We start from the raw sequence: 22,728 nt of genomic DNA on the forward strand, positions 1-22,728 counted from the left end.
TCTGATCTAGCAGAACGTATTCATGAGCGAAACCTGGCTTGGGCTAAAGCAAGAACAACAGGTTCTGCCACTGACTGGCTTGAGTTTAGGCAACTAAGAAACAAATGTTCCTCTTTTATCAAGAAAGCAAAATCTGAATATTATTTGTCTGTTACTGCGGAAAATTAAAATGATCCGAGGAAATTTTGGAAAACTATAAAATCCCTCTGTGAGCAAGAACTCCCAAGCTTTACCTGCTTTTATTGTGAAGGATTGTGTCGCTATTCATGACAAATTGGAGATACTGAATTGTTGTTTTAACAAACACTTCATATCTTCTGGCTCTCTGTTTGACTCTTGTTGTCCAAGGTCTGTGAAACCTTGTACTGATGTTCCAAACTGGTCAGCCTTTTAATTTGACCACATTTCCTGTGCAGGAGGTTCATAAAGCCCTAATAAGTCTAGATCATAGGAAACCTTCAGGGCCCGACTGTATAGACCCTTACTTTTTGAAACTGGCTGCTGACTTTGTTGCAGAGCCACTTGCATGTATTTTTAATCTGACAGTGAAAAATAACGAAATACCATTGAAATGGAAATCTGCTTTTGTTCTCCCACTGTTTAAAGGTGGAGACCCAGCGATTTACAAATAACTAAAGGCCAATATCAAATTTATCTGTACTTGCTCAAATCCTTGAAGCTCTTGTGAGCAAACAACTAAAGGAGTTCTTATACACCAATGCCGAACGGCACCGCCCAGCAATTAAGACACAGGTGCATCTTTGAGTGCACCTGGTGGAAATGTGTTCAGGAGGAAGGAAGGAAAAACAATAATAAAACATAATGCTAAAGAAATATAAAAGGACAAAACCAGTAGTGCCAATGGAGCTCCTCTTAAAAGGACCAACGCATATAATATATTAAAAAAGATTACATGAATCACAGCGCGGAGCACAGCGGAAGTGGTCATACCGGAAGTCAGCGCCAGACGCCACCTCGGTCCAACTGATATTCGTACCTTTGCGGTACGTTATTATCTTTAAACACCCAGCAGGGCACCTTTAGAAACGTCACCTCTTCTCAATAACGTGGTTACAAGGTGGGGCCTCAGGGAACGTAATGCTGTACAGTCCATGACCTTGGCACGGGACAACAGAGGTCATGTAGGCCTACTTGTCATTGAAGACGAAGAATCTTTGTACCTTACGAGAAAACTAGATAATAATACAAAACATCTCAACGCGCATGCGTTCAGGAAGTGTATCATCCGCAATAGATGATCTTTGGCTGATAGACGCTTTCTGTCTTATAACCTAAAACACCAGAACAAAACGTTGCCCAGTCAAATGTAAGTTATTGATACAATACACAGCCTGATTATTCATGTTTATTTGTCCCTTTTGTGCCGTTGTGAAGTTTTAGTTGTATCATAAACATGTAATGAGTTGAAGGACGTAGAACAAGTGAACTAAACATACGTTATAACTCTGCTAGCTTAACTGGACGTCACTTGGAAACAAAGCTAACGTCTATTTGAGTGAGTTTTTAACGATGTTTACCGTCACAGGTCTGAACACGACAGCGGGTTTCCAACGCAAACCTTCCCCTCCGTCAGATTTAAAGCTCTCGACTATGTTTTTGAGGTGAGTTTTTGCGGCTTTTTAAAAATATTTACGTCCGAATACTGTCATTAAACCTTAAAGCTATGCTGCCTTCCTCCTCTGCCCTTTTATTTCAGACCACCACCAGTCTGAAGGTAATGATGAACTTACTGGCGCTGCCAGCGCCTTACGTCACTGGTACCAGTGACCTGTACCCGCACAGGGGCCAGCTGCCTGAAGTCACCTACAGGACACCGTGGATCAGAGGTAGAGAAACGGATCAACCACTATGTTGACTGGTTTGTGCACGTTTCATGTGTTTTTTTTTGTTTTTAAAAAAATATAAAATGTACTCCCAGTTCATTTCTTACGAACTAGTGTGACATCATTTGCGAGAAAAGAAAATAAACTCCCCTTTTGAAGATATAGAGTTTGGGATTTGGGTTTTAAAAAATACCATAATGTGACTTAAATGAATGTTAAAAATTAATGTTTCAGTTCGGGGACACAAATTCATCACTTTCTTTGACTGATCTTACAAGTAAAATGATTAATTTCCACTTTACTAATGATTGTCACTGCTCTGATTTTAGCATATGAAAGCACCAACAGTTATACCTATAGATAACATTATAATTAAAAATAAGGCATGACACAATTTAATCCCAATTATTAATTTACAGTATAGCTTTGCACACTTCACTAATTCTGATCGACTTTCATAGTGATTTTGTTTGTTTAACCAGGTTTCTGTTGATTTTCCAATCCCCCACATTTACACATAAAGTGTTTTGGATTAATGGGATCTGTTTAGTGAGGTACATAACCTGAGAGGAAGCACGTCCTCCATAAAAGTGTCCCAATCCTTCTAAACATCTTGCCATCAGGTTTTATTTATTCAAACAAACAGCAACTTCTTTTGACCTTCTTTTAGGAAAGGTGATCTCAACCTGCAAACTCTTCGTCAGTGGCTCTGTGCTCGATGACCTGGGACAAAAAAGCCAAGCAGATATTTCACCAGAAAGGTTAAAAACGGTCTCAATGCATCGTTTTACTCTCGTTATGTTTTATTGTCTGATTCGTGGTTTCAATATTCATATTCCAGATTTCAAGTGACTCTGAGTGAGGTGAAAGGGGATGTGGAGCTGATACCCAGCTCTAATCCTGACTCACTGGAGGATCTGGACCCAGATGAGTATGTCTGCCTTTTAAAAGAGACATGGATCAATGATACATGTCAGGAATCATTTTTTAAGTGGACAGCTGATCAGATGAAACATGGAAAGGAAAACAAAGGTAAGTCAAATGTCGCTTTAAGAATAAGCATTTTAAGAATATCTGTGACATTGATTGTCTTTCTCACCAACAATCTGTTTACGTCTGTCAAAGATCTTCTCCTGCCAGACGAGCTCATGGTTGCTGATTACCTGCCACACTTTAAGAGACATTTACCCACGTTGAAAGCTAAGCTGTCCAGGCTGAGGACGCTTCCTGTGGCCGACCCTCTGCTTAGCTCAACGGGAGATACCATCTCTGAGGACGCCATATTCAGGTGTGTATGTTTATAAGTGTGTTAAATAGTTCTGTGATCAAAGTGGTTGCGCTTCTATAAAAACTGCACATGAAAAACAATAAAGTTACTTTACTGGCTTTATATAAATATGTTACGGGTCAAATCTGTCGGACTACGACCCTTTTAGCAGTGGTGGAAGAAGTACCACTGTTTTACTTCAATTAAAGTTAAAGCGCCATGCATTATACATTAAAAAGCACGAAAGTATTAGCATTAAAATATAGTCTCATTGTTTCTTAATCTAGTACAATATTTCCCTCTGAAATGTAGTTGAGCAGCAGTATGAAGTAGCAGAAAAGGAAAATACTAAAGTAAAGTACCTCAAAACTGTACTTGAGATAAAGTACTTAGTTACTCTTTTTAGGCACCGCTGTGCGTCTTTCGAAAAACCTCCTGACGTGCACACCAGGGACCTTCAGACGTGTGCAAACATTCACGAGGAGTTTGGTAAAGAGTCACTGATGAAAGAAGAGGTAAATAAAAAGATAAATGCAGAATGATTTGCTCCTTATGTTTTTAAAAATGACTTCAAAATGTATTTGTGTTCTGTGTAGTCTCTTTTGCTTCCTGTTGTCGTGGACACGGTGAATCTGAGCCGACACAACTGCACCACCTTTTCAAGCATCTGTGATCAGATGACCGTTGCTCCTGAACAGCTGGATGAGCAACCTCCAGTCCTGGTTGTGCTTTGTAAAGGTAATCAATGATATATGAGTTTATTAGGAAATATATAAATGCACAGTGGCACAGAAATGTAAACTTGGAGTCACATTTCTCTCGGCTCTCCTGTCAGATGGATCAGCATCGGCTGACATTTCCCGATACGGAGTACCAGAGGAGCCCGACAAGAAATGCAACATAAAGGGAGGCTTGATGGAGCTGGCAGGTAAAAGTCACAGAGAGAAAACACGGAAGAGTAACTTGTTAGTTCAACGTGTTTGAACTAACAGTATTATTATGTTAGGACACATATCGTTTATTTAAATGTACCACCTGACAGCTGTGATGGAAGAAGTACTTATATCCGTTATGAAGTACAAGTGGCAAGACCATACACATACCAATAATAGTCCTGCATTTAAAATTGTACTGAATCAAAGTTCATTTTCTAAATATAGTATAAATATATAAAGTAATGTGATTGGTTTCCATCATTGGTCATAGTTGGAATGAGGGTCGTGCAAAAGGTAGAGAGGTATGGCAATGTGCAAACACTAATAAATCGCCCTCTCAGGACGCCTGATGCTTCCAACTGAAACGGAGCTGGAAGTGACTTTGACCCCGAGTCCCAAGACCAGCCGAACACAAATATGGCCGCCCAGCTGTGAACTCCAGAAGGAGGAGATGTCTGTGATCTGCGGAGGGTGAGTGATGACATCACAGGGTCAAACTGCTCGTACTTCCTGATCCGGTTTAGTTTAATTTAACTGGACATGTAGACGAAGTGTAAAACATTAAGTTAATGAAGAAAACTAACTCGTATAGCTTTCATATGCGGCCTTAGTTTAAATGACCCCAACACATTCAGAGAAAAAAAACTTGTGTGTTGATACAACTTCTAATTGTCTTGTAACGTGAACGATTGTCATGTAGATCTCTGGTGTCAGCGAGAGCTCAGAAAGAGATGGAGACGGCACTTTGGAAGGCGGAGAAGCATCCGACCTTCGTGGTGCGCTTCCTGTTGGCAGGTGAATGTTTCCTTTTCAAAGATCTGTAGTCAAAGTAGCCCGTCGCATTTTAACACGTTGAGTCGGAGCTCTCGTCAAACGAAGAACACCACCTGACTGATGGCGTCTGAAGCTTCAAGCGTCACTTCAGAAAGCGCTTCGATCCGTTTGACTAAAGTTAGTTCACTCGTAAGATTTTGACATAAATGCTGTCGTAGAATTACTTTGTTTTCAGAGTCCCCGTGTTCACTGAATCTCTAATCGTGGCCGTTTTGAGAGACCTACACAACAAATATATCTATAAAAGGACATTGTTAAAAATCTAATTTATTTTCTCTCAGAGCCTCAAATATATGAAGCAGCTGTCGACTTCCATCCGCTGTCTGAAGCCTGGAAAGTCGTAAAGTCAGAGAATCAGAGCTTTGTCATCGTCGTTGGTGGCAAACTGCAGTCGGAGATGGAGATCGCGGCCCCGCCGCTGTATTTGTGCAGCAATAGAGAGTTCACAGAGAGCATGAGGCCCGAGTTTCCCTCCACCACAGAGGAAAAGATGGAGGACTTCAAAAAGCTGTCCCCTGAACACGTGGAGAGTGAGTGGTCTGTTCGGTGTTTTATTGAATCTTTTGTTTTGTCAGAAGATTACAGTGAACGTGGTAGTTTGTTAAAAGGGGATTTCTACCTGTTGTTTTTATAGTTATTTGAGCTGAAACAATCAATTTAATTAATTACTTACTTTTTGAAAGTATGCCAAACATATACATGCAGTATATACAAATGTTAATGTTTCTTTTCTTGTTATCTAAGTAAGCAAACTGAATGTTTTGGACATGGCCGTGGTCAACTTTATTTTATAGACTCAGCAATTATTTGATTGCTTTAGACGACTAAAGTCTGAGATTGTTGCAGCAGAGTTCTCACATCATCTCCTCCGGTCTCAGTCACGTCCGTCCTGATGAATCCCACAAACAAAACTCAGTCGCCTCGTCCGAAGAAACGTGAAACGGCTGCTTCTCCTGCTGAAGCGACCGCCGCCGCCACCCGTCCTCGAGGGGAAACCGATGCGTCTCAGAACGCCTCCCTGATGCACGCCGTCAACACAAACCACCAGGAAGTGAAACCGGCACCCTTAATATTTTCTCACCTTGCTGCTACCGCCAGCACCAAAGATGAGGTTTCAGAGGGGAGGTTTCTAGAAGGCGCAGGCGTGTTTTCTGCCCCTAAGAACGACATCAACACAGGGAGCGAGACCGAGCAGAGTGCCGGGTCTGCCGGACGCCGTCACAGATGTCCGCCGGTTACGAGACGTCCACCGGAGAAGGACCTCGACCCTCTGGCCACCTTCATGATGCTGAGATCTCAGCAGACGGCTCCGGTTACTGAAGCGCCTCAGAGCTCAACTCCAGGTACTCTGTGATGCTGGTTTGGTTGAAATGACTGTGCTCCTCCTTGCAGTCCTACTTTTATACATCCTTCTCCTGATAACTCATGCATGCCACGCACACAACTATGAGTTATGGGTTAGTGGAAGGTAGAGAGCCTAGATTTATTATTTTAGAGAAATCAAAGTTTCCTAGAGGTATTGATATCAAAATGTGTTTTTTTTAGGTAAAATAGAAATATGCACTTCTAGTACGACAAGTTACTCGACGTAGGATTTAATTTTGTTTTAAACTTTGGCTCCATCTAGTGGTTAAATCACGAAGGTGGAGATTTTCTTAAAGATTCATGAAGCTCCACAAAATAACCATTTGTATTTTTTGTATTTCTTTGCATTATTGCTGTACAAAATAATTAATAACACAGATTAGTCTATTAATCATTTCATTGAGCTGAAATTAATCAAACTTTTTTGATAATTATATTATTTGTAGCAATTTAAGGTAAAATCTCCAGTTCTAGCTTTTCAAATGTTAATATTTTCACTTTTTTATTTTACTATGAAACTGAATAAATTTGGGTTTTGGACAGTTGGTTGGACAACATAACATTTTAAGGCATTTTGTAGAACAAATAATTCATAGAACATAGAGGAAATAATGTGGTTATGTAAATAGGCTTAAATAGACTACTGTCACATGGCTTAATTAATATGGACTTTAAAAAAATAAAATTCAGCAAGGTGGCTCAATCGATTCAATCTCAGTATAATGATTATACTATACATCATCTCATCCTTTCCATCAGCACCAAACGCGGACCAACAAAAAACACCATCTGAGCACCATCAGCCTCCTCCAGCGCAGATGCAAAGATCAGATCGGAGGCCGACGCATATGAGTGGTGCTGTGTCAGCAAATGCTACCAGAGAGCAGAACGCAGCCGGTCAGGCGACGGGTGAAATCGTTCCCGCTGTCCGTCAGTCCGTCCCTCAGAACCGACCGGACAGCAGAGTGCTACAAGTCCAGGCTACCGGTGCGATACCAAATCGTATAGCGAACATGCGTCCTGAAATTGTCCTCGTTGGAGGAAAAGAGCGGATGAGATGGTTCAGAAAGTGTTTTGAAGTGTGTGACTTGCTCCCTTACAGACAGCCAGCAGCGTGCCCACTGTGAGCTGCTGGCCTTCGCTCAGCCGTGTTTGAGCTCTGCCAGGCAGCTGGGGCTCAACTTTCCGGTACGGGGAGACTTCAGCTGCCTGGCCCCGGACCAAACGCACTTCCTCCTCAAACAGCAGGAGAAGGCGCTCTGCAGGACACACGCGCAGAGTGCCGAGCGGGTCAGAGGTACAAAACACCATTCTGTGGTGCAGAAACACCGTTTTTATGACCTTATTCTTTGGCTTGTAACTGTTCTTTGAGATATGAATTCAATAAAATCTATGTTGGACATGGTGTGAAATCCCTCTGCTGGCCTTGTGTGTGTGTGTGTGTGTGCAGATCAGGAACTGCTTTTCAACCAGGCGGCTCTGATTCATGTGCTGGTGACATTTAAGGAGGTGCTGCTGAAGTGTGACCTCGGTACTGCATTGGGTCAGTACAAGTGTATTCAAAAGTCCATTTCTGTAGTTAAGAGTCAAGATGCAGAGCAAACACCTTGAGTCTTCATGTATTTCAGTTTCACAGGACGACGAGTGGGAGGTTTTATTAGATTTGATTGACACAAAAAGCAACTGTCATTAGGTTTTGATTTTACAGTAATTACATTTTTGCACAGAAATACTTTTTCTTTAAATACAAATCCAATTCAACCCAGTGAGAAAATCTGAAATTTATCTGACTCATGTTAAGAAGCTGAAGAGAAATACATGTTTTTAAGGCTTTTAAGTGTAGTTTTGAGGATTTTCACGTGTGTGCGATTCATTAATCTGCATTTCAACAATTTTCTCCATGTGCCCTCTAGAGTACTTGACCACGGCAGCGGCGGCGTGTGCAGAGCAGAGTCTGGAGCAGCTGGTGAAGAGGCTGCAGATCGTCCTCTACCTCAGTCACGAGAACCAGGAGTCAAACCTCAAACTGCTGGAGCTGCAGAAGCTGCTGGCCTCGTGGCTGCACGGCAGAACAGGACAGAACACCATGGAGAAAGTCAGTTTGACCATGTTTAGGAGGCCATTTGTAAGGGAAAAGCACTTGCTCTGATCCCAGATCATTTGTCCTTGTGTAGATTCTCATCATAATATCAGTTGACTCTGACGACATCAGATCTCTGATCATCAGCAGTTTGAGCCACGTGGCCGGTGAGCAACCCTTTATCTCTTTCACCTATCGGCTACAACAGCACTTCTAATACAAAATAAACACCACTGTGCAAGAAGCCAAAAACAAAAGTTAGTGATGCATCAGTTTGCTTCCTTACAGGTGACAATCACATGCTCATGTACGTGTCCTACTGTTAAGTGTGTTGTTTTGGGTGTGTCGTCTCAGGTGCTGCTGTCACAGCGGTTTGTCCCGAGGATGACAAGAATAAGCTGAATGGTGCCAGTGTGGTCAGCAGGTAAATGTGTATTCATTACATCATTTACACACATATTTCAGCACATTACAAATGTTTTGCTGTGTAAGGAAATATTTCAAGCTGCCATGTTATGTTTAACAAAGTGTTTCTCACGCCCCGTCCTGCTCCGCCAGCACGTGCGACAGCGTGTGCGTGGTGGCGTATGAGCAGCACGTTGGGCCCGACTTCCCCTGGAGCTGTTTCTCTCTGGTGGTGGAGTACGACCATCCGGGCCAGTCCCCGTGGGCCACAGTCTGCAGAGAGAGGAGCATCAGTCACCTCACCTTCAGCACAATCCTCCCCGCCACTGGTCAGCTGACACCACACACACACACATATTATTCACACGTGATGTGTGAAGTTTTTCCTCTAAAATATGTGTGTGTGTGTGTGTGTTTCTTCCAAAAAGATAAGCAAGAAGCCTCGTGGTCCCTGGAGGACGAGGTGCCATATGTGTTGATTGTCACAGAGGGACTTCTCAACTGTCCACTGCTGCTGCAGACACTGGAGTCAGAGTAAGTGTTCCCATTCATCCAGTGAAGTCTAAGTAAATCACATACAGCCAGTAAGAATGTCAAATACCTGGATTACGCCTGGCGATATTACCAAAAATCAATACTTATTTATTTTTCATCCAGCTCTGATATGTTTCATGCTCAGTGAAAACTAGTTTTGGTTTACTTTTGATTTAGCCATTACTTTTAGATATTAAAAAAAGTAAAATGATCATCATACATTTACAGTCTCTCTCACTCACATTTTTCCTGTTTGTTTAATTTTGGCCACTTCTGCCCAGTTGTCGGTGATTATTATTAGAGTTGAAACTAACAATTTTTTTCTTTATCAGAAAATATTAACAAAATGTTTTGTTTGCTCAACAGTCCAAATCAAAAAGTATGAAATCAATTATTAAAAAAGTTGCTTATTCATTTTCTAGCAATCTAAATACTAAATTGATTAACTGTGTCAGGTTGACTGGTTATTTTAATATGTCTCTTACCTCCAGACATTTCAAGAATAAATCTCAAGAATGTTTCTTTACAGACAAGCTTTTACACGCAGTGTTTCTACCACACTTGCCGGTGAAGATAAGCTATCATCTACACACCACATGTTGAAAGTTGTGTGTGTGTGTGTGTGAAAGGTTTGATATAACAGTGCTGGAGAGGAGCCACTGTCCATCCCTGCAGATGCTCGGAGGGACCCATCACTACGCTGCCATCACAGTGGATGAAAGCACCGCTATCATCATTCAGGTATACTGCTGCATCAACACACACACACGCACACACACGCGCACACACACACACAAATCAATTATGATGCTGAATTTATTCCATGTTTTTATCTCCCTCTACTGAGCTTCTTGGATATTGCATGGAAATGTGAAGAAAAAAATTAATCTCGTCTTGACAGCAACAACTAACAACAAACTGTTTCTGCAACTCTCTCTGTGTGTGTGTGTGTGTGTGTGTGTGTGTGTGTGTGTGTGTGTGTGTGTGTGTGTGTGTGTGTGTGTGTGTGTGTGTGTGTGTGTGTGTGTGTGTGTGTGTGTGTGTGTGTGTGTGTGTGTGTGTGTGTGTGTGTGTGTGTGTGTGTGTGTGTGTGTGTGTGTGTGTGTGTGTGTGTGTGTGTGTAGGAGGAGGATGAATTGTGTCAGGAGCGAGCCAGTGAGAGAGTAGTGATGAGGCTGACCGCTCTCTCTTTGCAATACAACAACTGTTGGCTCATCCTGCACTGCAGAGACATCCAGGGAGGAGGGTCAGTGTCCATGCACACAGGCACACATGCGTGCACACACACACACACACACACACTCATTGATTCTGTCTGTGTGATGGCAGATTTTCCACTGAAGCCTTCAGCAACTTGGTGTTGGTGTACTCGTCTCTGGTGCTGTTCGGCATGAAGTCTGAGGATCTAGACATCAAGGTAGAACAAAACAACTGATTATGTTTTTCTGCCCTCAACTGATTTTTCAACTTTAAGTCCATGTAACAGTCTATCATATAGTCATGTGACATTAACCTGTGCTATGTGTTCAAATAAATGACATTATTTGATCAACAAGAGACTGAGATTGTTACATTCAGCTTGATCCCCAAATTGACGTGAAAAAGTGACACAAGCGAGTCGTCTGCGAGTGGCACGGTAACCATATCAACCACCACGTCCGCTACTCTGTCCGTCAGGTGCTGATTGTGTCCGACGTGATTGAAATAGCCAAATGGATCCGCCAGATCTGCTTTCACAGCCTGATGGCCGGTGAGAAGGACCCGCTGAGCTACCTGGACAGAGACTGGCTGACTGTGATTCCTTCACAGGTGATCTCTCCATCCAGAGGGTGTTGCATAGCTTGGTCTCATATTCAGTTGAACAGGTTTTCTTTGGCTACAATAACTACTTCAATGCCCGTCTTGCAGGGTAAAATGGCTTCTGCTGTGTCAAACTTGACCTTTTTATTCAGATAATTTAGAGGAAACTATATCACGTAACAAATATAACTTGCAACTTGCAGAAGACTTTCATTTTTATCCCCCACGTGTAGTTTTTCCTCATACGAGTTTGTGTTGTTTTCTTTCCCCTCCAGGAGGAAAAGTGTCTGTTGCAGTTCCCGTCTATTAACCCTCTGGTTAGTCAGCTAATGCTGAGGAGAGCGCCGTCCCTCCAGTGGCTCCTGGGGGCCTCTCTGCCTCAGCTGATGGAGCTGCTCCCCGAGGTGCCACGTAAAGTCCTCAAGGTGAGCACAGATATCACCACGCTCAAGTTCACCTCAGGCACAGGTTGCTTTTCTGCCTCTGTGATCAAATGTGTTAGAGGCTGAATGCACACTGCAATTATTTAAATTGTGAGATGTATTTATTTATTTTTTACAGCCACCGATCTTCCAACAAAGTAACGCGTTCTTACCAGATTCCTTGTTACTTTGCCCTGAGAGTTCTCTAACAACAACAATAACTTACAATGTGATATTTATGATTATTATTTCAGTATTAGGGCTGCAATAAAGATCATTTTCTTTGTTGATTAACCTGCATATAGAAAAGAGAAAATATTTTTATATATGACACCAAAAAGCAGCAAATTCTCACATCTGAGAAGAACCAGGAGATGTTAACGGATTATCAAAATAGTTTAATAATGTTTTTATATTATTATTAATCACTATTATTTTTCTTTGGATTATTCCATAACATTTGTACAGGAGAGTTCATACATTAAATGTAATTCACGTAAAAAACAAGTGACTTGTCAGCACTAAATAGCCACTCTTCTCTTCTGGTTTCAGCTGTTCAATGACACCACCTCCCTGTACACACAGACCACAGACCAGCCACAGTCTCAGACAGACAATCCACTAAACAGCCCCTGGACCACCACTGCTGACCCAGAGCACATGGACTCTGACCCACAGCAAGAAGCCCCCATCAACCCCCAGCCAGAACTATTCTGCAGTGACCACAACACCAGCTTCCTGTTCGCAGCTGATCGCAGCTTCAGTGAACCGTACCCAGACTCGATGGTGCAGGAGGGCAACACGGATTTCAGACTCGACCTGAGTTCCTCCTTCGGCAGCCCAGATGTTCCCCTCCAGGGGAGCTGGACCGGCAGTGATCCGTGGAGGGAGAAGGCCAGAGGCAGAGAGGAGGGGATGTTTTCTGGCTGGAGACCCAGAGCTGGAGCGGTGGGGAGAGTTGTCGGAAGAGCAAACGATGAGTGGACACAGAGAGCTCCATCAGACCTCAGTGTCGACACTCGCGGAGTCCAACTGAAGAGTCCTTTCAAGCTGGACTCCATGTGGCTGCGGCCGCCAGCCAACAGTCAGAGCTGCACTTCCTCTGCGGTCTACGGTGACCTCCAGCATCCAGACATCCAGCACAACTCACACGGTCTGAGCCCACCCACAGAGGTCGCGCCGTGGGGTCGAGGTCAAAACGGAGACGACTGCCTCGCGAGTTGCAGAGAGGCACCGACGATTTCAGCTCACTACGGCTCCAAATGCTGGATGGGACAAGAGAGGAAGAGGAGGGGCGAGGCTGCCGGTTTGGTTGGAACAGGTGAGTGATGGACGCTAAAGGTGAGGTTCCATCCACACGTCAATAAAAGCAAAATGCAAGACTTGAGCAAATATATTAGATATAGATATAATATAATATAGACGTACAAGAAACCAAACATTTTGCCAGACAAAACATCCGATCCTCAAATTATTCCATATTTCCACCACTTCGCCCACATTGTTCTTCCACCCTTTGAAGTTTGACGGGGGCCATTAATGCATTGCAGGGCGAGAGGGCAAAGATGAAATGACATAATTAAAAAGAGCGTCGGACTGGAGAGTTAGTGCCTCCAAGTGTGTCTCTTGACGAATGTGGAAGTTAAAGCACATTCATTTCCTATTCCCTTTTGCCAAATTTCTGGAAAATTAGTCAAAATGTGCGTTACATTTGGATGGATGGGTTTTTTTAAGCTTTTTTTTTTTTTATTGGAGAGATTGAGATATTTCCTTGCGTTTGTTTTGCAGTGTTGACACCACTGAAGAGGGGGAGGTTGAGCTATGAGAAGGTGCCCGGCAGAAGTGATGGACAGACGAGGCTTAAATTATTTTAGTCATGAACACTTTGTTCCTGTTCTGTAAAGACAATAAAGTTTTTTGTTAGATTCCAGTTAATTGCATAATTTAAGCTTCTGAGGTTTTATTCATGTTATGTGGTGTTTTATTTTTGCCTGGTTAGTCTGCACAATAGTTTCTTTTGTAAGTTTCCCCATTTTTACATTATGGATAAAATGTCTATATTGTAGGCATATATTCTCTTATTAATGAGCACCAGTGCTCCTTTCTTGATATCTTCTAAAACCAGCTGTGTTGAGAGGAAAAAAAATAAATAATATTTAATAATTTTTCATCTAATAGTTTGTTAATATAAAATACTGATTATTTTGATAATATTTGGTTTTCTACTAGCTTATTGTTATAGTATTTATTCTGAGTCGTTTGGAGACTTTTATGCTTGAATTTCAACACACTTGTTTTTCATTTTCTGTATATTTGGAATAATCTGTATTATTAGGCATTCAGAACTGGATTCTGGTGTATGAACGGATAATAAATGCCATTATAACACAGTTGTAGTATTATTAAATGTTGAAAATACTTCACATTAATAAACAGTTGAAATGCCTTCCAACGACTATTTTACTGTGTTCAAACCGTTTATTATACGTCTAAATACTGCTTGAAAGAAATAATAATGTGTTAGCAATTTTATTTTTTACAAAATACGATTACAACAGTGCACATTTTGTTTTTGTTTTTTTCTCCACACAGAGCATGCTCAGTAGGGAAAAACAAATTGTGATTTATGGTTGGAGGAGTGGGATCGAGGGCCTTTGCCAGCTAAACTGATAACGCCTCTCATTTTAGCAGCTCCAATGGTGGGGCCATTTCTTTTTTTTTTTTCATTTAGTGAAGCAATCCCCTTATCATCGTCTCTCAGCATGTGGAGAGAGTGCTTATCTTCACGAGCCAGCAGAGTGAAGCCAGCTCCCTCAGGAACGATCCCCAGACAAAGGCAACCCCGAGGGACATCGACTCCAAGCCTCCCTGCCTCCGGACGGCCATATCCAGCACTGGCTGGCCACCATCAATAACCCGCCAGGTCTTCTTCTTCTTTTTTTCCCCTCTCTCTCGCTCTCTCTCGCTCTCTCTAACAAACAATGGACAAACAAAAGAGACGGACTAAATGTTTTTTTGTTTTTTTTAATGGCGCGGGAACAAAAGACGTGGGGCAGGATGGCCATAGGAGTCCCCCGTATGAGGGCTCGGCAAACAGCAGCAGTAATGGTGGCGTAATTGCCCCCGGACTATACTAAACACCCCCCGAACTGAATGGGACAGGGGAGATGCTGTGGGAATTAACAGGCTGTTTAAACCAAAGCCATCCTTTTTAGATTTGGATTTTGCGCCGACTACAGCTGTAAAAGGTCACACAGCTGTGGTTATCTTGAATCGCAGGCAGCAGTTAACTGTCACCTGTGTGTTTCCTCTCCTCTGTAAATAAAACCCACACGGCCTCAGCAGGCGGGGGGGGGGGGGGGGGGGTGCACATTTGTTTTGCTTTAGCCTGAACTGATTTAAGACGGGACCGTTACATCCCAGCAGAAGAGACCCAAAGTATTTTTGACACAATAACCGACTCTGCAACATGAGATGAGGTGAACAACAAGGCACTTTGCATAATCTATAAAGACAAACGGCAACATACTGATCAATATTGGCCCAATAAGTTGTCGTAACACGTGCAAAATTCAAAGTATGGACAGACCCGTGCAGAATTTAGGCACAACATCTTTTTTTTTTACTGCTATTATTGGGACTTCATTGTATTTGTATGTTTTTTTTATAAATATCAAGTCACGGTTTGTCGTTACAGTTAAATCTGCTGGTAAAAATATTTGCATTGACTGTACATTTGCAAAGCAATGCAACTTCTGTTTGCAAGTAACTTTGTTTGCAAGTAACTTTTGAGTCATAATTATTGTAAGACTAAAACCATATATATATATCCATCCATCCATCCATTTTCAATACCGCTTATCCTCATTAGGGTCGCGGGGCGCTGGAGCCTATCCCAGCTGACATAGGGCGAAGGCAGGGGACACCCTGGACAGGCCGCCAGTCCATCGAGGGCAATATATATATATATATATATATATATATATATATATATATATATATATATATATATATATATATATATATATATATATAAACATTGATACTTTGAGGGGAAACCAGACATATTTTCACTCTTTTCATCCTTTATATCAACTCTGAAGCAACTCCAGTGACCAGCAGTCATGCTTGGTCAGCAGTGAATTGCATGATTATTGAAATTAACTGTCGTTGCACTTCTCTGAACCAAGAATGATCTACACACATTAGTCTAATAAACAAACGGTGTGCAATAAAAATAATTATAATACAGGCGTAACCTCAAGAGAGCGGCTCTATGAGTCTCTCACAGTGTGCCAGCACATCAAAATGCTACACTTGAATCCAACATAATTTATTCCACAAGTCGCGTCATAGCTCGTCATGCTTATTCTGCCTACAGCCCCCGACCGGCATGTCAGATAAATTACTAAATTACAACGAATCGGGTACAATCTTCACCCGGCCTGCTAGGTGGGATGAAAGTGAGCCGACAGCGAGTGCGTCTGCAGACCTTCAGCCCGCAGTGGAGGCTGGATGCAGCCGGAGAGCGGCGGCGCCTGGCCTGCAGGTGCAGCCTCTTGGACGTGCACGCAGGGCCCATGAATGGTCGATTCAGAAAACGGCCCCCATCGGGCCTGTTCTCCAGGCCCGGAGCTAATCCCAGCCCCTAATCGGATTATGTAAATTCCTACTCCACACAGAGACTTTTATGGAAGGCTGCGTCTTTGAAACAACACTTGAAGGGTGTAAAAGGAACAGTGACAATTGGTTAAACTAGACTTGTTTTATTTATTTTTTTATATCTGAACGGAGGTTGAAAGTGGGAAGCAGAGAAAGGGGGAGGGGGAGGGAAAGAGAGAGAAAGAGAGAGAGAGAGAGAGAGAGAGAGAGGGGGGAGTGGTTTGAGAGAGGTGAGTCAGGACGCCGTAATTTATGTGTGGCCCCTTGGAATGGCTCAACAAGATTACCATAGTCATGACAAAACACATATTGTTCAACTGTCAATCTGGATATGGTATTTTTACCTTTTGTGGCCCAATCAGGCTGAATTCAAAAGCAGAGCAGGCAGCGATATCAAGGTCCTTTCCACGGCGCAGGGGATGGTGGGTTGTCCGTGCCTAATGTCAGAGAAACAGAAAGGAACAAGTGTCCAGAGCCGTAAGAGAGGGATCAGAGCGATGAACGTCTCAGTTTCACTTCAATGGGAATGTATTTATCACCTTTACTGCGAAACCTTCAAGGATTAAAAGAGCAATGAATCATAAAAGCGGCGACAAATAGTCACTTAAAAGGCTGTTGAGGGGACAAAAAAAAAGAGCCAGAATCCTGTCAAATGCACAGAAACACCATGAAAATCATTTAAAGTGATGATTTATATGGACAATATAATCATAAAGTCACCTCCATTGGCTCTAAGTGATAGAAGGGGAGGAGGGAGTGTGTTTTAACAATCACTGCTCAGTTAACACCAACCAACCAACCACACACACACACACACACACACACACAATGCAACAGAGGCTCCACGACAGCGCACGTCACACAATAGGGTTCACCCTGCTATAAAATGTGGGATGCGAGCATGCGGCAGTCTTACCCCATCCCTCCCTCCTACTCTCTCTCTCTTTTACTCTCTCCTTCCCTCTCGCTCACAAGGATCTCTCAGCGAGCATGAGGAGACACATCTGAGTGGACATTGACAGCGGACTCCTGGACACCGATGATCCGCAGAGGACGACTCTGCAACTGAGATTTCTGCTCATTTTCTACACACAAACACACACACAGGTGAGACATTTGTGGAATATTGAAGCATGTATTTCCCCCTTCGGGCCATGTGTTAGTCAACAATGGTGTGATACAAGGGGATGTGCATTTATACCAGACTTAGCATTCAGCGGAAGATCAAATTGTCTGTTATTAATGATCATTTGAGCTTTTATTTAAGCAGAAAATCTCTTGAAATCAAATGTTACAACATTTAACATAGTACTATTTAATGCCAAATAGGGCCGTTGAAGTTTAATACATTTAATGAATGGTTTATAATGCACTGTAATGACGTAACATTAGGAGGAATTAAAATGCACGTTTCACGGAGGAGTTGTTGACTAATATCTGCTACTTTATCGTGTTTATTTATTATTAAATCCATTAACAGTTTATATACTGCTTGTTATTGATAGATACTTTAAGGGGAGTGAATGCATTTCCAAAATCTGTATTTACAGTGAACGCCTGGCAAAAGCCAAACAACCTTTTGAATATGTCAATTTATAGCAAAAAGAGGAGAAATATTATAATAAGCTGTAAATCATAAAATAAATACCTGTAAACATTTATTGCAGGATTATATAAATATCATACACTAATGTGGCCAGTTTCCCTCATGACTTACAGTATTAACTGTGATTGATTATTGCTCATTATTGCTCATTATTTTCTCGATTTAATAATTGTAATAGTTGTCTCTAAAATGTCCTAAAAAATACCCGCAGTCAAAAGGTGGCATCTCAAAATGTCTTCCAATGCATCCAAAAACCAAAATATAGTAATGTGTAAGAAAGACCTGCATAAAATCCTCACAAAACCACGATTCAATGATCAAAATATTCCCTTTCCGTCAATCGACTAATCAACCAATCGACCACTCGTTGCAGCTCCACTCGGCACCATGACCAGGAAGGTGTTCACCAACACGAGGGAGCGCTGGCGCCAGCACAACGTCAACACGGCCTTCGCCGAGCTCCGCAAGCTCATCCCCACTCATCCTCCGGAGAAGAAGCTGAGCAAGAACGAGATCCTGCGCCTGGCCATGCGCTACATCAACTTCCTGGTGCAGCTGCTGGAGAGCCAGACGGGTCAGCCGGCCAGCCACTCCCCCACCGCCCTGCTCACCTTCCTCAGGGGGAACATGGAGCAACTGCACTCCCCTCCGCACGCCTGGGCCCTGACCAGTGACACCGAGGTGCCGTCACCTGGGTCCAGCTGCGACAGCTCCGAGGCCTGGTAGAAGACTCTCGAGTGGACCTTCTGACCCTTTTTCCTGGGGTTTAAAAAAAAAAAAAAAAACACACACAAAAAAACTGATCATGTCCTTTTCCTCTGAGACTCTCTTTTTATTTATTTATTTTTTGTCGCTGCATTCGTCGCCCGCGTGTGACACGTGTTTCAATGCAGAAGATGCAATATTGTGTGATATTTGTGGACCCCCCCCCCCCGCCGAACGTGGCTGAAAATGTGGGCACGGCCTCCTGATCGGTGTTGAAATGTGATTTGCGGGTGAACATTAATTTGTATTCTGCATGGGATGGATGTGTAAAAAAACAAAAACCTGGATGTACAATATTCCCTTCATGTCTTCATGTTAATGTTCCTTGTTGCCGGCCAGCCTGGAACTAATTGAGTTTTGCAATGACAGGGTGTTTTGCCGATGAGGAAAATGGAGGGGATTAAGGAATTTCTCATTTCAAGCAATAGATTCAGCATTTGAATAGATAATGGCTCAGCCAATTCTCCAGACTGCAATTGTCTCAAAATAGCCAAGGGCCCTATTTTTCTTCTTTTTTTAAATCGACATGCTGTTTTTTTATTTCTTGAGAAGACAAAATTTGACCTTTTTATTTTCATTAACCAAGGTTATCTGACTCCAGAAGGATCCTTTTGCTGTTTCTCACCCGATTATTAACACAGCAAACGTTCACTATTGGTCGACTCCAGATTTGGGACTCTTGGGATTGGGTTCGGGGGAACTTCGGCAAAACTGACAATCCTCTTTCAGTATTTACAAGCTTCACCACACAAATATCTTCTCATTTAAATGTGTTTTTTGTAAAAAATACGCATGTCATATAGCCAAAGATTATGAATTGATTGTCTACTGTGAAGAGTGTGCTAATTATCTTCCGATACCTCTTTTGTAACTTATTTTTGGTGTGCTTGTGAATATACAGTATGTTATTTATTTGAACTATTTATTTAATAAATGATTTGATAATAGAACACTTTCTGAATCTTGTTAATGACAGAGGTCACTCGAATCAGTCGTGATATTTACAGCAGGAAACATCTAGTAGACTCCCAAGTTATTTACTCAATGTGAGCCTGTTTTGAACTGTGGTGTTTTCACACTGAAGAAATGACAAAAGTAACTCAAAACAGTGAGTGCGCTCACTAAAAACAGAATATTTTTGAGTGTTGAAGACACGATTGCTTGGGCAACAACTCAAATCCGTGGGAGAGATATTCTCAGTTAGTGTGCAGTGTGAAATTGGGGCTCACTGATGACATTATTCCCCACAGTGTATACATCAAACTGATGTGAAGTTAAGAGCAGAGCTGCTGCCCCTTTTGTTGGTGCTCAATAAGCCCAGAAAACATTTGTCCACAAGTCCTGTGATGACGGTGTGGACACAACGCTGACCTCTGCTCTCCGTCCACTGACCACAGGTCTGGGAGAAGAGCAGTGAAAGTGACAGCTTAACTTCCGACCCCGAGGATCGGAGGTCATTCTGGAGTCAAACACCGGCCAGTTGACCAACGTGCAGATGGAAAACGTCCCTTTTGTTGATACGCGCAGTATTTAACAGCACTGAAGTCATAACTATTAAGTGAAAGGGCAGGAATATTACTTGAGAACAAACAGAAATCACACATGCATTCCCAATTAAACTCTAAATTCCAACATATCAATTAACAAAATGTGACTGTGCAGTTGGATGAATGCTTTTTATGGGAAAACGCCATCAAAATGTTCTAAAGAAAACAGACGAAAATGAACTATAGTTTCAATTAGGGCTACAACTGAAGATTATTTCCATTGTTGGTTTATCAATCTTTTTTTAAATTTTTTTTAATTAACCGATTAATTGATTAGTCAGCAAATCAGAAAACAGTAAAAAGTCACGTCTTCAAATGTTTTGTTTTAGCGTACCAGCAATCCAAAATGAAAAATATTATACTCCATTTAAAATGGAAATAAAACAGAAAAGCGACTGCTCTCAGAAAATATTATTAATTACATAAGCACCAAATCGAACATCGAAATAGTTTCCCAGTCAATCAACAAACTGATTATGTGTTTCCAGCAATTTTTTTTTTTTCCGTTCCAATATCCGCAGTCTTGTTTGCACCCGTCTCCTCGTTTGTCATTTAAACCGAGGTCAGACATCTACACGGCTAATCGCCTATTGTGACGGGAGGCAACGCGCCCCGTTTTTCAGGCTGCAACTAACTGAGCTGAAGAGTAAACACGCAGTTGGTTCGTGCCGCTTTCACTCCGGCTGTTAAACTCCGGCTAATGGTGTGTAAACGGAGCAGAGGGCAGCTGGACATACTGACTGGAGGCCTGTGGGAACCGACAGGTGACTCATTGTAAACATAAATGCTAAACGAATCATTTTGAACTGGGGGAGAGCGGAAAACAACTGTACGGAGCGAGTCCGTCGCTCCCAAAGCATGAATTTGGGAGAGATTTACCTCTTGTGCAATTTCACAGTGAATTGAGCAATTTCATGGTGATCTGACATTTCAGGTTTTTTTTTTCATTCTTTTTTAACTACTGTCGTTATTAATAGCTGTACTTCCTGGTAACACGAGATGCAATTTTGAAAACACGTTTACTTCTTTTGTACGTTGAATGTTTTGGTGTATTAAAAAAAAAAAAAAAACGGTTTAATGTTCAATTATTCAGTAATCATTTGAAACTGGATTGGAAGGCATTTTGCTGATACACCCTTATTTACAGCAATCGCCCCAATGACAATATGAGCATTACTCTGACCTCAATTTTCCAGCAGAATTATGAAACCCTGCATTGAAAAATAATAACAAATCTGTACGCTTCTCATTCCCTCCACCAAGTATATTTGCCTGAATGACTATTCTCTCCCAAGTATGAGGGTAATCGTCTATTGAGAGCACATTTCCTTATCAGCGTCTAGCACACTGTCTGAATCTGTTATCACAATGGGCCAGATCAGTGCAGGCAGCCCCTCGCTCTCCCGGCTGAGGCGCCCATGAAAAAGAATTTCTGGAGTTGGGTGCCAACCGATAGGCCCTGAGCTCTTTATCCCCTTAAAGCCAATTCACACTCTGCATGTTTAAATATCTCAGCTCAACCCCTGCCCTCCCACTCCCTTCATGCACTCAGACCCCCTCCTTCTTCCCTTCTCTCTCTCTCTCTCTCTCTCTCCCTCTCACCCCTCCACGGCTGCAAGTCCAAGCGTGGCCTGCCGCCGCGGCCGACCTGCAGCCCGGGTGGGTGGGTGGGTGGGATGCAGGTGCAGGCTGGTTGGAGGGTGAGAGAGAGAGAGAGAGAGAGGAGGTGACTCACCCATTGTTGGGCTGGACAGCACCCTCTCTCCTCTGGAGCACCCTCTGATGGGGGGGGGGGGGGCGGGGGCGGAGCGCACTGACAATCACGCATCCTAATCTGATTATGCAAATATCTACTTCAAAAAGCAATGCTCTGTAACCCTTACCCCCGTGGTGGAAAGACAGCGCGAGGAGGGAGGACAGAAGGAGAGGAAGCAGCAGGAATGCAGTGACTGAAGCGTAGATTGTGCATTTATTTAATTTCATCCGGAATTTAAACATTTAGACTGAGCGGTTCTGCGATCGTATGCAACACCGTGGGTATATCCATCATTAGCTTCCCTCACACGTCCTCTGAACCACCAGGGGAGGTCTGAGGACGAAACAGTATACACTTACACACTCTGAATGGCCACTGACTCCCTCAACAGGGCATTGAATTCAATATTCAAATGCTTATTGTTTTTTCCAGACGCTCCTGAATCCAGCGTCAAAAGGAATCTACAATGTTAATGAGGGGGCCAAAGTACCCAGAGTTAAGATTTAGACGGCCAAACAGCCGCGTGTGACATTTCCCAAGAACAGCACACCCTCAACGCCACTGATTCCTAAAGGCATGTTCGACAACCCCCGCCTACCTAATATTCACACCGAGCTGACCCCTCTGGCCCCCAGACGGATTCTGAAATCAGCTGCCTCATTCGACTGCTCGATACACCTCTGAGGCAAGAGCTCAGCTCCGTGAGGCTGAACACAAGAGTGAACATGTTAGTTAAACGCTGACATGCTGACAATGACACTGTCGACATGATGATGTTTAGCAGGTAGATCGTTCATGCTCAAAATGTTCGCACGCTAAAACTTGCTAATAAGCGTGAAACACAAAAGGGCAGCTGAGGCCGTTAGTTCGTCAGGTATTTTGGGCACGAACCAACTTGTTAGAGAA

At 42.7% G+C, this 22,728-nt stretch overlaps 2 protein-coding genes across 2 annotated transcripts; both read left to right on the forward strand.

Moving 5' to 3' along the window:
• The first annotated feature begins 1,277 nt into the window (after nt 1–1,277).
• LOC117736786 (protein shortage in chiasmata 1 ortholog) lies at nt 1,278–13,934 on the forward strand. Its single transcript, XM_034542339.1, has 28 exons — nt 1,278–1,327; nt 1,547–1,622; nt 1,718–1,847; nt 2,515–2,605; nt 2,686–2,876; nt 2,970–3,132; nt 3,518–3,626; nt 3,708–3,849; nt 3,947–4,039; nt 4,388–4,517; nt 4,747–4,841; nt 5,162–5,410; nt 5,759–6,223; nt 7,005–7,232; nt 7,348–7,542; nt 7,696–7,788; nt 8,159–8,340; nt 8,420–8,492; nt 8,680–8,749; nt 8,884–9,059; nt 9,159–9,264; nt 9,894–10,005; nt 10,389–10,510; nt 10,594–10,681; nt 10,942–11,073; nt 11,340–11,489; nt 12,039–12,807; nt 13,275–13,934. Coding segments are annotated over exons 1-28 (4,518 nt in total). The 5' UTR covers nt 1,278–1,325; the 3' UTR covers nt 13,361–13,934.
• Nucleotides 13,935–17,136: 3,202 nt separating this feature from the next.
• On the forward strand, nt 17,137–18,480 carry tal2 (T-cell acute lymphocytic leukemia 2). Its single transcript, XM_034542338.1, has 2 exons — nt 17,137–17,255; nt 18,128–18,480. The coding sequence occupies exon 2, from the start codon at nt 18,142–18,144 to the stop codon at nt 18,478–18,480; it is 339 nt and encodes a 112-aa protein (XP_034398229.1). The 5' UTR covers nt 17,137–17,255; nt 18,128–18,141.
• The last annotated feature ends 4,248 nt before the right edge of the window (nt 18,481–22,728 follow it).

The sequence above is a fragment of the Cyclopterus lumpus genome, chromosome 9, assembly GCF_009769545.1.
Source record: "Cyclopterus lumpus isolate fCycLum1 chromosome 9, fCycLum1.pri, whole genome shotgun sequence".
In the NCBI taxonomy this organism is placed as follows: domain Eukaryota; kingdom Metazoa; phylum Chordata; class Actinopteri; order Perciformes; family Cyclopteridae; genus Cyclopterus; species Cyclopterus lumpus.

Excerpts from the sequence above, each read along its gene's own strand:
- LOC117736786 (XM_034542339.1), top strand. Across the intron at positions 4,842-5,161 it reads GGTGCGCTTCCTGTTGGCAG|AGCCTCAAATATATGAAGCA; the intron begins GTGAATGTTTCC and ends ATTTTCTCTCAG. Across the intron at positions 9,265-9,893 it reads CTGCAGACACTGGAGTCAGA|GTTTGATATAACAGTGCTGG; the intron begins GTAAGTGTTCCC and ends TGTGTGTGAAAG.
- tal2 (XM_034542338.1), top strand. The coding sequence starts at position 18,142 with ATGACCAGGAAGGTGTTCACCAACACGAGGGAGCGCTGGCGCCAGCAC.